At 38.7% G+C, this 15,850-nt stretch overlaps 1 protein-coding gene across 1 annotated transcript; it reads right to left on the bottom strand.

Annotated features, from left to right (window-relative positions):
- Positions 1-1,791: 1,791 nt before the first annotated feature.
- On the bottom strand, positions 1,792-8,475 carry mdkb (midkine b). Its single transcript, XM_046858561.1, has 4 exons — positions 8,327-8,475; positions 3,175-3,251; positions 2,927-3,094; positions 1,792-2,846 (listed from the first exon to the last, which is right to left on the bottom strand). Exons 2-4 carry the CDS (start codon positions 3,248-3,250, stop codon positions 2,656-2,658), a joined length of 435 nt encoding a protein of 144 aa, XP_046714517.1. The 5' UTR covers position 3,251; positions 8,327-8,475; the 3' UTR covers positions 1,792-2,655.
- Positions 8,476-15,850: the final 7,375 nt, after the last annotated feature.

Raw genomic sequence — 15,850 nt, forward strand, 5'->3', positions numbered from 1 at the left:
CGATTTGTAGACGCACGTTGATGTCTCTATCGTGGAGTTCGCCCTGATACTGGTTCACTAGGAGTCTCTAGAAAATCTTTTCAAAATAGTTTGGTATGAAAAGAGTGATGGAGCTTAAATTATCATTTCAACACCAAATTCAGGTTTTCTGTGGATTGGTTTTCTAATACCTGAGCTCCAGAACAAAGAAGGGCCTTGATAAATACTTTTCATGTACTCTTTGTGCTCATTCAGCCACAAGGGTGGGTGTTCGTAAAGAGTCATGCGCTGATGTTCGCGTTCCGATTCATCCAGAAGATCTTCAGCAGGGTTGAGAGCAGAGCTCTGGAGCAGACATTTCCCTTTAACCTATGGCAAACAGCTCTTCATGGAGTTTACATTGTGCACAGGGGCTTCGTTGTCATGCTGGAACAGGTTTGGGTCTCATAGTGAAGGGAAATGCTTCTGCATCCAAAGACCTGACTTTTCTACATATAGTGTATGAACATCACATAAATTATGAGCATTTTTCGCTCAAATCTATGGAGAAACAGTATCTGTTATCTAACAAATAGTGTACTGTGCCCACCCACACTGAGGAGAATGATGAGATCAGCAAAGAAGAATCCAAACATTACAGTTTGCTGCAGTTCATTTTATAGAAAGAAAGAAGCTTTGATTTTATTTCTATATTACAGCACAGTGATTATTTCTTTGCTTATCCCAGCTTGTTAGGGCGCTGGGGTCAGAGCACAGGTTGGCCCACGATGCAGCACCACTGTAGCAGAGAGGGTTATGGGATTTGCTAAAAGCCCAACAGTGGCAGCATGGCAGTGCTGAGGCTCGAACTTCCAACCATGCAGTAAAAAAAACTTCATAATTATCTAATGTTAGTGTTCTCACACTAGTTCTCTAAACACGTTTCTTTGTTTGTTCAGTGTCTATAGGGTATTTCCGATGTGAGTATATAAGGTATACAGGAAGTCTTTATCTGGGCTCACACATCTACGGCTATTATGTTTTCTTACCAAAACAGGAAACAGCTTTAGGTTAGGTTTTTTCCAGTGTGTATATATACTTGTCTGTTGTCTGCATTAAACTGTAGAAGAACATATGCGCCGTGCTGTGTGATTCTTCCCCGATCAGAAAAGCCACCACGGGCATCGTAGATCACATGGAAAACCTCTCCAAGAATTTTGTTTGTTTGTTCATAATAATAATCGAACAACTAATTTACTCCAGGTAAAAAGCAGGACCTTGGTGGAAATGGTTGTTCGAAAGAAACGATTGCTGTGGGCAAAATGCTGAAACAATGAAACACTGAAATGGGTGGACTTATGGGTTGGGGGTCAAAGAAAGAACGCAAGAATGTGGTGTTAAAAAAAAACTGCATTCACCTGAAAAAAAATCGGTTTTTGTTGCTCATCAGCTTTTGCAAAGTTTGATGACTTGAATTCTGAGATGCACAAGTATATTTCAGGATACAACACAAACATAGATGATCAAAACAAGACTGTAAACCTGACTGACTTTGATCAAGTGTCTTGCAGTGGCTTTCTCCACCTCTGGATTTGGAAAATCCATGGTCTGAAATCCAGAGGTCCAACCTAAGCATCAAAAAGAGCTTTCTTCATGCAGATCTAGTTGAAGCTCTTTCTCCAAGTGTCCACGATGTTGTATGACATCACAGGATGAAACTCTGGGGAGCGCTCAGTCAGCATGTAATTAATCGTATAAATCGCCGAACAAATAAAGTAATAAAAAAAATATTGTGCTTCGAATGAACATGAAACAATGAATTGACTCCAAATGTTGAAGCTCAAAGTACCTTTTATTGATATTGACTAATAAGTTTGCTTATTTTCACATAGGATTCCGATCATTCTCGTGTTGCTTATATAAGGAGAAAAAAAAACCCACAAAATCTTTGTGTTTGCAGTTTTGAGCTGGTTGTCTACTTGCGGTAAAAGTTATATTGCAACCATGAACGTTCTTCTTTATCTGTAGCTCCACAGAGTGAAGTCAGGAGTTTGGTGTCAATTTCCAAAGTCAAAAACTGATACTATTAGTTTAAAAAAAAAAATAACAGTGTCCCCAAAACCTCTTGTGGATGTTAGTGGTGGGGGGGTGAGGGGGGGATGCAAAAGAGAATAGCATTGGAGAGAGAAAAAAAACTAATTTATTCACAGACCTGAAGAAGTATCTGTTAGTGATGCTGATTGAACACTGATTACAAATCTAGAAACATTTATAAGCGTAGCTGAGCGGTTCGTCTTACCATTGCAAGCGTATTACAAATTCGAGGGGTTTCTTTTAACTGACATAATACAAGTAAGGATCCATGTTGATCGCTGGGTGTTAAAATTGTTTCGTAAAATCTACAGCTGCAGTATTTTGATCGAAGATCAAGAGGCCAAAAAAGAAAATATCCATGCTTCTTTAGTAAATAATCTTTTTTTCAATAAATGTCATGTGAATTACAGTTATCAGCTTCCTACAAAAAATGATTTCAAAATATGACAAAGGAAACGATCACAACTGTATCAACAAAAGACAATCAAATATAGATAGGGTTACAATTTTCCCCCCCTCATTGCAGATTAAGCGCCATTCCACTTATATGTTGGAGGAAAGACACACGCATACACGCACACACACATACACACTCTCGATGACTTAATTTTCCTTTCCTTTCTTTGCTTTCTTTTCACCGCCCTTGGGTTTGGGTGTTTTTGGACTGCAAGGTTTGTTCACCTTGATGGTTTCCTGGCAGTCAGCGTTGAACAGAATTTTCCTCAGTACTCCAGACCTGCTTCGAGTGCCTGCCTCACACTCCCCCCAGCGGCCGAATTTGTACTTGCAATCAGCTACATGGAAAAAAAAAAATAAGGTTAGTGGATTGTATTAGAGAACTGTTAGTACTGGAAGCATTTCCGAAAGCATGTACCTCCAAAGTCCTTCTTCCAGTTGCATGGCACTTTGCACTTATGTTTCTTGGTCTGCTCGTTGCACGTGGCCTCACGGACACCCGCGCCACAGTCACCGCTGCTGGGCACACATTTCCCATATTGCCACTCAGAGCAATCGACGTCTGCTTTCACTTCCTTCGCTTTCTCTGCGGGAAAATACATATTAGCAAATATATTACGTATATACATACACGTATTATTAACATTAATGTGATTAAATGCTCACCTTTCGTCTTTACGGCTTCCACAGCAAGGGCCAAAGCCACAAGCAGCATGATCGATACTGAGAATATACCCCTCATCCTGTGCACAGAAAATGGCAACAGGTTAAATCAATCTGCTTGTACACAGTCATAAAGATGCATCACAAGTTACTGAGCTTTTTTTTTAACAACTTCATTGCTTTATTTGAGGGCCTTGCTCAAGGGCCCCATGTGTGGCAGCTTGTTGATACCAGGGCTCGACCTTCCGATCAGTAACCCAGAGCCTTAATCACTGAGTTACCCCAAAGCACAACTCAAATATCTAAAGGCAGCAAATTCTCTCCAATGGGAATTATTGGTGTGTGGAAAACAACATCTGTATCTCATTCTAGTACACATCTAGCACCTAGTTAAAATAAAGTGTCTTTTTGTACCCTGACCAATTTTTGGCACCTTTATTAGGACTGGCTAGACGTTTTTACTGACAATTAGTCTTCAGAATAAACCATTAAATACAATTACATATTACTTTTAATAGTATTGTAAAATGTTATAAGGTGGTTGCGCAGTAAGAAATCTCTGGACGAGGATATCGACTGCCATTACTTAGTTTCAGGCAATTTGGTTTTCGGAGGCTTTTCCATAGTAAGTTTAATTTATTTGTGGCATGAATCTGTTCTCTTGTTGGAATGTTTTGCTGTGGGAGTGTGACAGTGAATGTGTAATAGACAAACCGATTTTAAATTATTAGTCACTGTATTTTATGAGAGCTGAAGCTTCGTTTTCTTGTTATTCGTTCAGACATGAAAACATGCACAAAGCAGCAATGAGTTCCTTCTTTGCTGTGGGGATTTGCTGTTTTTTTTTTCCTGACTGACCCAGAATTATGAAAATTCTTTAGTTTGCAGTTATAATATACTTATACATATGCTCATGAATAGATAACTGTGGAAGATCTGTGCCAGGGGTCTCCAAACAACCTTTTGTGACCGAGGGCTCCTTGTCCCACATATATATATATATATATATATATATATATATATATATATATATATATATATATATAATGCTATATACAGTATATTAGGGCTCTCAGTTGATTAAAACATTTAATCGTGATTAATCGCATGGTTGTCATGAGTTAACTCGTGATTAATCGCAACTTAATCGTGCATTTTTATCTGTTCAAAATGTACCTCAAATTAATACTTTTCAAGATTTTAATACTCTAATCAACATGGACAAATGTGAATGTTTTAAGTATGTTTATTATTAGTGAAAACAAACTTAACACAATAGAGCATGAAGACAAAATGATTGTAAATGTTTTATAGCAATTATAACAATTATGTGTTTTCAATTATGTCAGTCATCAGGACACCGAGCGAAACTTTTGCTACGTTTCCACACGGACGGTTTTAATTGCCGGATGTGTTCATCATGGAGGATTTTGGTGCTGATTTTAGACTTTTCCCATCAGTAAAACAAATGTGTTGATCAAATGTAGTGATTAAAAAAGAATGTAATTCATTTTAATATTTGTTATTTTTTTATATCTGAGTATAGAATAATAAATGTGTTGCGTTGAATGTTTTAATTTCACCTTATACATTTATTTATTTATATATTTTTTTTTAAATGGACAAACGGAAATGCTCGCTGCATTAATCGCACAATAAGAGAAATTTGTGCCTTTGAAACGAATTTGCCGTAACTTGTTATTAATGCGTTAATATGATATAATGTATATAAAATATCTTGATATCCTAGCTTTTTATTTATTTACTTTTCTTTATACTATACTTACTTTCTTAAAAATGTATGAACATATAAATAAATATATATACTATACAATATGAAATGCCTACAAAGTTCAAAAAATAAATGTAAGGAAATTAAGGAGTAAAACTGAGGCTATTTATAGAATGTGCTTGATGGGTGACTCACACACTCCATGATAGCTAGCAGGTCCCCATGGGCATAATGCTGAAGACCACTGACAAATCGTTACTAGCTCAGGATAATTGCTAGCTGAGTCAATATGCTATTTTTCTGAGTATTTTCTTCAGTAGGTTGATCCGTCTTGCTTGACTTATATGGATAAATACACGGTTTCAAGGTGTCTTTCTCTAGAAAATATGGTACTGCAACATTTCTTTTAGAAATATCCAGTGCTGTCTTTGTGTCAGCTTTCACACTCTCAAATGGCACGCTTCATGCTATAGGGGAGACCCAGACAGCAGGTCAGAATTGGCTACAAGTCGAAAAAGCTGTGAATACTGCTTCTTTGGCTCATAAGGAAGGCTAATAAAATACTGTATAACTTGAAAATGATTTATTAGCACTGCGGTGAAAGTATTACGAATTACCATATGTTTCCAGGATACAGTGAACGTATATTTCACAGTTTATGTTCTGAATATTGGCCTATAAATATTTAACGGTATGTTTCAGCTCAGTGAATATTTCATTTTCTATTTTCTAAAACTGGAATGAAAACCGCGGCTATTTCCGAGCCGAAAGAAGCCCTGTAGTGAAATTGATACTACCCTGCTTCATTGATAGTCAGTTTCTGTTCGTTTAGTTCCAACCACCCCTGAACGGCTGATGTAGTGATAGCGTCCCCATTTGCCAGCAACATCTGCTCTATATTAAGAGTAATTCTAAATTACTGGTTTAATTTTCCTCTGTAACATTCTTTCCATATTAAACAACCCAACAAAAAGAGGAAAAGCTGGTGAGGCTAGTGGAAAATTTTGTGCGATCATTAGCATCTGCATCATTAGCATTATTTGCCTATTTGGCAAAGTGGTAACGTGCTGTGTAAATGAACATAAAGATGGAGGAGATACGGTTTCAGCAGGGATTGAGCTCGAAACGAGCTTCTGGACACATTAGTGAATAACAGTGATTGAAGGTCAGACTTTCAATACCTGCGAGGAAAAGCGATATGATCGTTTGCATTATGCGGTTTATCGTTCTTCTGAGAAGAAATACAAAATATAACCCAGATAATAGAGATTAATGCTGTAAATGTCTCTTTGCGTTTTCACCCTACGGTCATTTTATTTGTAAGCATCTTAGAGGAAAAACGATCGTTTGAAGACAATAAAATATGAAAAATCTGTGTTTTGTCTTTCTTTTTTTTTTTTCTTTAAAAGATTAATGATGACCACACAGCTAATAAAGCACTAATCAAGACAGGGACCACAAAGCACTGATCCATTTGGCATGACAAGAAAAACACTCTCAATGTACACATCCATCATTGGGGAAATCCAAGGGCCTTTCACGTTAAACATGCAAAAGCAAGAAAATAAAGGAATTCAAGCAAGCCATGGCAATAAATAGACCTCATGGTGAATGTTTCTTTTTCTTTTCTTTTTTTTACAAAGCATCCAACTTAGAGTGCCAGTAGCTAATAACATCATACCAAGCCTCCAGTGTGCATGAGTCTATTTAAGTGCCTTTCTATATTTTTCTCCTCTCTCCTCCCGGAAAGCACAAACATCACTTGTCCTTTTCATTACCCCATCCCTCCATTAATGCAGCCCTTCTTTCACTGCCATTTTCCCCCGGCTTCATAAATGTAAGGGGGCTTTTTTTTTTTGTGGGAAACAGAGGGGTGCTCTTAAAGGCCTCCATGCCAGATTGAGGGAGAGCAGCCCAATTCAGTGCCTCGAAACAAAAGCCGGCTCTCGCCTGTTTTTCTTCCCCTCTTCTTTTTTTTTTCCCTTCCTTCCAATAGAGCCAGAGCACAGATCCCATGCAGTGTCTCTCGGCAAGCGCTCTGAATGTAAGCTTATTTGCATCGGAGGACAAAAACAGCTCTTTGGAGGAATGACGGGACGCTAGCCGCCTGCGGAGAACTGTGGGCCTGAGGCTTTGGGATTTGCAGGTTGCCAGATTGGATTTGATTGTTTCTAGCCCCCATCGGTGTTGAACACCAGCCTGAATGTAACTCAATTATATCCAAAGTAAACCAGCCACATCTAATTTAGGATTTAAAATGCATATCAAATCTGGGAAACGGTCCAATCTGTTACACGGTAGGGCCAAATGTTTGTGGACACCCGAATATCACATCTATATGTCCTTATTGAACATCGCATTCTAGATTTTGTACTCTCTTTGCAATTTACTACACTCGTCTGGGAAGTCTTTAGTCTCAATTTTCAATCACAAGATCCTTAATTGTGTCACCTCCAATCTTGGCAAACCATATCTTCATGGAGCTCATTCCGGGCACGGAACACTGACATGCTGAAACAAGTTTTGAACTCTTAAGTTTCAGTGAAGGAAAATTATAATTAGAATGCTATGGCACACAAAGACTATACAGCTGTGATAACAATAAATGGATGGATTGATAGATTGATGCATGAACAGAAAAAAGCATTACAGTTCCTTTCCATTAATACATTTCAGCCGCAGAAATGAATCGTTACAGGTGTCCACAAACATTTGCTTATATGATGCATAATTACAAAAAAAACTTCATTTGGTGTGTTGTGGGTGTGTTTTTCTATCCATCATCTGTAATGTTGTACAATCATAACTGAAGGAAAAAAAAGCCCAGGCAAGAAAACCTGTTTGTAATGACTTCGAAAAGTGGGTCAGTGAAGCTGGCACCCAAAACTGCACTGGCACTCCGGAGGGCAACGTCTCCATTAGCCAGTGAAAAAATACAGCAAGCACTGGTGCCTCGGTTCACCTTCTATTTCCATTAGCCAGTTAAAAAAAAGCCTGTATGGTGGCATCAAGCAGGACAGCTGATAAGAGTGTCAGGTTTAAATGCCCACTGCGAGGGCTTTATTACCCAATCAATGATCTGTCCATTTCTCTCCAGTAATAATTTTCACTCACAGAAATGAATCATTAAGAGCACAGCATCATCACAAGCCTATTCAGATGACTATTTAATATTTAATATTTAATAAGATTTTCTTTGTAAAATTCTAAGAATTCATATATATATATATATATATATATATATATATATATATATATATATATATATATATATATATATAAAATATATCAAGGTGTGTCTGCATCAGAGTAAACTCCATATTTATATACAGACACACTATCACACACTATCACTGCTATACACATGCATATTCCACTGCATTAGAAATACACATATGATAGTGAAAGAATAATGCTACTTGCCTTGTTGCTGTGGGAGAGGTCCTTCACCACCAGAGAGCTTGCGTGTGTGTGTGTGTGTGTGTGTGTAAACTCTCCTGCTTTCCTTTGGCAAGTGCAGCTCCTCCTCCGCTACTCTTTGTTTTGAAAATCTAGTTTGAGCTGGTCGCTGCAGCGCCTTTACATCCAGCCTCCTGAGTACAGAGACACGTGACGTGATCTATCTATCTATCTATCTATCTATCTATCTATCTATCTATCTATCTATCTATCTATCTATCTATCTATCTATCTATCTATCTATCTATCTATCATCTATCTATCTATCTATCTGTCATGATGCATGCACAATAACATGTCAGAGACACACAACCTCAGCTTCATTCTCATCTTTTTTTTCCTTTCTATCTATCTATCTATCTATCTATCTATCTATCTATCTATCTATCTATCTATCTATCTATCTATCTATCTATCTATCTATATATCATGATGCATGCACAATAACATGTCAGAGACACACAACCTCAGCTTCATTCTCATCTTCTTTCTTTCTTTCTTTCTTTCTTTCTTTCTTTCTTTCTTTCTTTCTTTCTTTCATCTATCTATCTATCTATCTATCTATCTATCTATCCATCCATCCATCCATCCATCCATCCATCCATCCATCCATCCATCCATCCATCAATGCACATTAAATGTAAAACCAGAGATAAAAAAACAAGTAATGCTTATTCTGTTCATCCATCCATCGATTATATGTAAACTACATAAAATATGCATGTCTTACCAGGACAGTGTTGAAGGATAAAAAGCAAGCTTCGGAGTACCGAGACACACAACCTCAGCTTCATTCTCAACTCCTACTCTTTGTTTGTTTCTTTTTTTTCTATCTTTTTTTCTATGTAATGCTTTATGCATAGTAACATGTACAGAATCTCATAAAAGTGAGTGCACCCCTTACATTTCAGCAACCTTTTTAATATATCTTGTCAAGGGATGATACAGTAGAAATAAAAGTGAGTAAACCCTAAGTGATAACAGCTGTATGTCACTTAACCATGCAAAGCCACATGTCCTATTTATCACGTTCATGTTTTTGTCTGCTTGGCAGGACCATACAAATTTATGTATCTTGTATTAGAGCAGATACAAGTTGGTGCTCTTACTACAATACTGACTACTGGATGTTCAATATGGCACCTCATGACAAAGACGATTTGAGAATCAGTATTGTTGCTCTCAGAGGTGGGAAGTAACGAAGTACAAATACTTCGTTACTGTACTTAAGTAGATTTTTTTGGTATCAGTACATTACTCTGCTATTTATTTTTCAGACAACTTTTGACTTTTACTCATTAAAGTTTTACACAAATATCTGTACTTTGTACTTCTTACATTTTCAAAACAGACTTGCTACTTTAGTTTTAATCCACTGATTTGGTGAAATTTTTTATTTTTATTTTCACTGCGTGCCAATTTCAGCCGAACAACCGATTTCTTGTCATTGCGTGTCTTTTTCAATCCACTGGTGTATAAAGTCCTGTCTCTCACTCACCACAGATGTAGACTAGTTTATGAAACTAAGAATCAGCAGGCAGAAGGCAATGAGAAGTTTAGGGTTAATGTGGTTGAGACAGAGGGAGTCAGTGATGTAAACATGACTGAGAACAGACACATTCCTGATCATCATCATCTTTTCTCTGCTTGTGTTCTATATGTGGATCTTCAGCCTGGACACATTCATTAGGTAACAACATTTTTAATTCGTTTTGTATTAATATATATATACAGTCAGGAAAATAAGTATTTAAACACCCTGCTATTTTGCAAGTTCTCCCACTTAGAAATCATGGAGGGGTCTGAAATTGTCATCGTAGGTGCATGTCCACTGTGAGAGACATAATCTTAAAAAAATAAATAAATCCAGAAATCACAATATATGATTTTTAAACTATTTATTTGTATGATACAGCTGCAAATAAGTATTTGAACACCTGTCTATCAGCTAGAATTCTGACCCTCAAAGACCTGTTAGTCTGCCTTTAAAATGTCCACCTCCACTACATTTATTATCCTAAATTAGATGCACCTGTTTGAGGTCGTTAGCTGCATAAAGACACCTGTCCACCCCATACAATCAGTAAGAATCCAACTACTAACATGGCCAAGACCAAAGAGCTGTCCAAAGACACTAGAGACAAAATTGTACACCTCCACAAGGCTGGAAAGGGCTATGGGGAAATTGCCAAGCAGCTTGGTAAAAAGGTCCACTGTTGGAGCAATCATTAGAAAATGGAAGAAGCTAAACATGACTGTCAATCTCCCTCGGACTGGGGCTCCATGCAAGATCTCACCTCGTGGGGTCTCAATGATCCTAAGGAAGGTGAGAAATCAGCCCAGAACTACACGGGAGGAGCTGGTCAATGACCTGAAAAGAGCTGGGACCACCGTTTACCAGGTAACTGTTGGTAATACACTAAGACGTCATGGTTTGAAATCATGCATGGCACGGAAGGTTCCCCTGCTTAAACCAGCACATGTCCAGGCACATCTTAAGATTGCCAATGACCATTTGGATGATCCAGAGAAGTCATGGGAGAAAGTCATGTGGTCAGATGAGACCAAAATAGAACTTTTGGGTCATAATTCCACTAAACGTGTTTGGAGGAAGAAGAATGATGAGCACCATCCCAAGAACACCATCCCTACTGTGAAGCATGGGGGTGGTAGCATCATGCTTTGGGGGTGTTTTTCTGCACATGGGACAGGGCGATTGCACTGTATTAAGGAGAGGATGACCGGGGCCATGTATTGCGAGATTTTGGGGAACAACCTCCTTCCCTCAGTTAGAGCATTGAAAATGGGTCGAGGCTGGGTCTTCCAACATGACAATGACCCGAAGCACACAGCCAGGATAACCAAGGAGTGGCTCTGTAAGAAGCATATCAAGGTTCTGGCGTGGCCTAGCCAGTCTCCAGACCTAAACCCAATAGAAAATCTTTGGAGGCGCTCAAACTCTGTGTTTCTCAGCGACAGGCCAGAAACCTGACTGATCTAGAGAAGATCTGTGTGGAGGAGTGGGCCAAAATCCCTCCTGCAGTGTGTGCAAACCTGGTGAAAAACTACAGAAATGTTTGACCTCTGTAATTGCAAACAAAGGCTACTGTACCAAATATTAACATTGACTTTCTCAGGTGTTCAAATACTTATTTGCAGCTGTATCATACAAATAAATAGTTAAAATGGATTTTTTTTTTATAGATTATGTCTCTCACAGTGGACATGCACCTACGATGACAAATTCAGACCCCTCCATGATTTCTAAGTGGGAGAACTTGCAAAATAGCAGGGTGTTCAAATGCTTATTTTCCTCACTGTATATGTGTGTATGTATGTATATGTATATTTGGCTTTAAAAATGAAAATGATTTTAAACGGCACGAAATTTTATCAATTCAGCGCACATTTCTGTTTCACCAAATGTAAATACATAAATAAATAACTAAATAAAAAAGAGGCCTTTCTTTACTTAGATATAAAATAAATAAATAAACTCCAGATAAAAATATTTTTAATCAGTAAACTTTTGTTTTATTTATGCACCAAGTCTCAAATCAAACACCAAAATCCGCCATGTTTTACACAATTAACCCTCTAGGTGGCGTTTTGTGGGGTTTTCCCTCATAATGGCGACACAAACTTAAATTACTGTCTTTATTGATCGTACAGATAAAAACAATACATCATTCAAATCTGTAAAATGTCTATTATTTTTTTATATATAAGCTTCCTGACTTGACTTGAAGAGGTGCAGTCTCTCCGGTATCACCTCATTAACTGTCCGTGTGGAAACATAGCAAAGGCTCTTAATTATGTCCACATGTCTCTGCACTGATATAGCCTTTATATTTAATCACTGTAAATATGCTTACATATCAAGTCAAGTCAAGTCAAGTTTATTTCTATAGCGCTTTTCACAACAGACATTGTCTCAAAGCAGCTTTACAGAAATCAACAGTTAAGGTGAATGATGTGTATTTATCCCTGATGAGCAGCCGTGGCGACTGTGGCAAGGAAAAACTCCCTTAGATGTAATGAGGAAGAAACCTTGAGAGGAACCAGACTCAAAAGGGGAACCCATCCTCATTTGGGTGACATCAAGAGTTTGATCATAAATCTTTCAACAATACTGAACACTGGAGAATGAGAACTAACATGAGTACTGGAGTATAAGATTATAAGTAATGTTCTTTCTACAGTCTTCTACAGTCTATATGGTCAGTAGCTCCTAGTTTTATGAGCTCAACATTTGTGATCATCACAGATACAGCATCAGCTTCTCCACGCCAGAGCCTTTAAACACTCCAGGAGGTCCAATGTCAAAACCACACATGTAGCGGGATCCAATTGGCACTGGTACGTCTCTAGATGGTTCGGGATGTTTGCGAGTTTGGCATCTACTTCTTCAAAGGTCCATAATCTTCATGAGGTGGGACGTGACTGGAGCTGGCCAACCTCAGGATGCCTCAGGATGGGGAGAGAAAGAGAAGCAGTGGAGAGTAATTAGCGTAGCTGCTGTTCATGATATTAACAGCACGAGTTGATAATGTGCATGTGATCAGATGTTCTGGAGCACAAGGTTATGATGTGAGACGTATGTTGTGTGTAGGCTTTGCTAAAAAAGATATGTTTTTAATTTGCACTTAAACTGGGAGAGTGTGTCTGAGGAAGACTATTCCAGAGTGTAGGAGCTAAATGTGAAAATGATCTACCGCCTTTAGTGGACTTTGCTCTTCTAGGAACTTCTAGAAGCCCAGAGTTTTGAGATCTCAGGGACCGTGACGGATTGTAGCGTGTTAAAACATATGATACATGTTTAACACCTCCAAGCTGCCAGTTTTGGGCACCTGAGCAAGCCCTTAACTCACTACTGCTCATTTAGTAAATGAGATCATTAAGAGTCGCTCGAGATAAACACTTCCAACAGGAAGTGGCTATATCTCGCTATCTTTGTCTCTCTATTTTCTAATTGTCTCTGTGTCTCTTTTAGTAAATGTCTCTGTCTCACTGTATATGTCTCTCTTGCTGTCTATTTGTTTCTCACTCTTTCTAAAGCTGTGTCTGTGTCTCTTTGTCTCTGTCCTCCTGCTTATTTACATGTCTAACAAGTTTTGAGTTTTGAAGTAATGCCATTAGTGATCTATGATGAAAGACTTCCCTGGTTCGATTCTTTCCTCTAGTTTCATATTGAACATTATAAGAAGTTTTTAAAAACAGAACAATGAAAGGTCATTAAAATTGGTTGCTGGCAAATCATGGTATATCAGTGGTGCAGGTGTTGGAGATGTGGTTCTTGTACCTGAGTCACTTCTCATAGACTTCGAGTAACTGAGAGAATGAACAGGAAGGAGAAGTTTTGACCCTCTACCATCATGATCTAAGAGAAAACAGCGGTCTCTTAACTATAGAAAACCAAGAGTCCAATAAGCAAAGCCTTGTTTGCCACCCCTATGGTAGTGTAGTGGTTAGTGATACAGTCTCTGCTGTCTGACTCCCCGGTTCGATTCCTACAGCTTAGCTTGCCTTTAAATTGTTTAGAAAAGTTTTAATAAAGAACTATAAAAGGTTCTAAAAATCAGGTCCTTGCAGGAGATCCTGTGGCTCAATTGGAAGAGCTTTACCTCTGGGTTGAGAGGTTGCCGGTTCAAACCCTGGCCAGGACTCGAAGTTAAGAGAGTGGAAGGTGTCAGGAATGGCTGCGTTGAAGGTTGGATGTGGACGGTTTCGGAGGGTGTATCCTGAAGCAGGGGGGCAATATCCGGGCATCTGCCCCCCCCAGTGGCTGAGAAGCTGAAAACAGGGGTTATGAAGCAAAAACGTCCAAAAAAGTATCGACTTAGTTTTGCATATATAGGGAAAAATTCTGCCAAAAACCTATCACCCTCACTTTTCCTGAGGCTAGGAAGCAGCAGGTCTTCACAGCCTTTGTTCACAGTCAACCACTCAATTGCTCACCACAGACTACTTTCCACACAGCTTACCCAGTGTGTACACAAGCCAGATTCAAACCAGCAACCTCTGAGTGCAGAGGTAAGGCTTTTACCACAAAGCCATCAAGTCCCACAACACACCTTCTTTTTTTTGGGGGTTTATCCTTCGTTTCATGCTTCAAAACAAGAAATTCAGACCAGACAGAAACACAGAAATCAGGACTCGAACCCTGAACCCCACCAACAGTAAAATACCTGTCTTAACCCACTGAACCATTGGAAGGATGGGCTGCGACGATTGTTTAGAGCAGGTCTATCTTTTCTTTCAAACCACAAGAATATAATGCTAAAGACAGACGTAGGAAGTAAACCCATATCATGACTAGCAAGGACAAAGCAGGATTCGAACCCTGATTCACACCATTAGCAAGGTACCAGCATTACCCACTGAACCATCAGGAAGGACAAGCTGGGAAGCTTGTTTAGAGCAGGTCTATCTTTCTTTTAACCCATCAAAACAAGAATATGATGATGTAGGAATCAGGAATTTAACCTACCTCATGACTAGCAGACAGAAAGCCAGGTTTGAACCCTGACCACCAACATTAGCAAAGTACCAGCCTTAACCCACTAAGCCATCAGAAAAAAACAGGATGGGAAGCTTGATTAGAGCAGGTCTATCTTTCTTTTCAAACCATCAACACAAGAATTTAACGCTAAAGAAAGATGTAGGAAGCGAATACAAATGTAAGTAGCACAAGTTGAACCCACATTGTAAATGGCAGGAAGAAAGCAGGATTCAAACCCTGATCCTCACCATCAAGTCAAGTCAAGAGGCTTTTTTTGTAATTTCTACTATACACAGTGGTACACATTACACAGTAAAAACGAGACAACGGAACCCTGGTGCTACACTAAACAACAACAAGCTTCATAAAGTGCATTGAGTGCAACCTAGTGCAAACAGTGCAGACAAAAAACAGTACAGACAGAAAACACAAGACAACACAAGACAAGACACAAAACCTGAGATAGCGCCAACAAGTAAACCTACTGTATACTCTGAATATACAGTACTGTATGAGGAAACTGTAAAAACTATACTCGGGACTGAATATAAACAGACACAATGTAGTGCAAAAACAAAAGCTGGCTTCAAGAAACAGATGCATGAGTGCTGCAGCATTGCTTTTGAGATTGCAGAAGCGGAAGGGTTGCTTGTCAGAGCTCAGACCATAAAATGTTGGTTTGCATGACCTTATATTTTAAAAAGAAGCCTCTTCTAAAGCTGGCTCACAAGAAAGCCCTCAAACATTTTGCTGAAGACAACCTGTGCAAGAGCATGAATTACCAGATAAACTTGTTTGGTTTAGATGGCGTCCAGCATGTGTGGTGACGCTCTGGTGAGAAGTATCAAGAAAATTGTGTCTTGTCTACTGTCAAGCATGGTGGTGGTAGCAGCATGGTCTGGGGCTGCATAAATGCTGCTGGTACTGGACTCGATTAATTGAGGAAAATATAGATTTCAACATGTACTGTGACATTTTGAAGTAGA

The sequence above is a fragment of the Silurus meridionalis genome, chromosome 10 (genome assembly GCF_014805685.1).
Source record: "Silurus meridionalis isolate SWU-2019-XX chromosome 10, ASM1480568v1, whole genome shotgun sequence".
In the NCBI taxonomy this organism is placed as follows: Eukaryota; Metazoa; Chordata; class Actinopteri; order Siluriformes; family Siluridae; genus Silurus; species Silurus meridionalis.

Coding starts and splice junctions, on each gene's coding strand:
- mdkb (XM_046858561.1), bottom strand. CDS start 3,250: ATGAGGGGTATATTCTCAGTATCGATCATGCTGCTTGTGGCTTTGGCC. Junction 3,095..3,174: donor GGAAGCCGTAAAGACGAAAG/GTGAGCATTTAA, acceptor ATTTTCCCGCAG/AGAAAGCGAAGGAAGTGAAA. Junction 2,847..2,926: donor CTGGAAGAAGGACTTTGGAG/GTACATGCTTTC, acceptor TTTTCCATGTAG/CTGATTGCAAGTACAAATTC.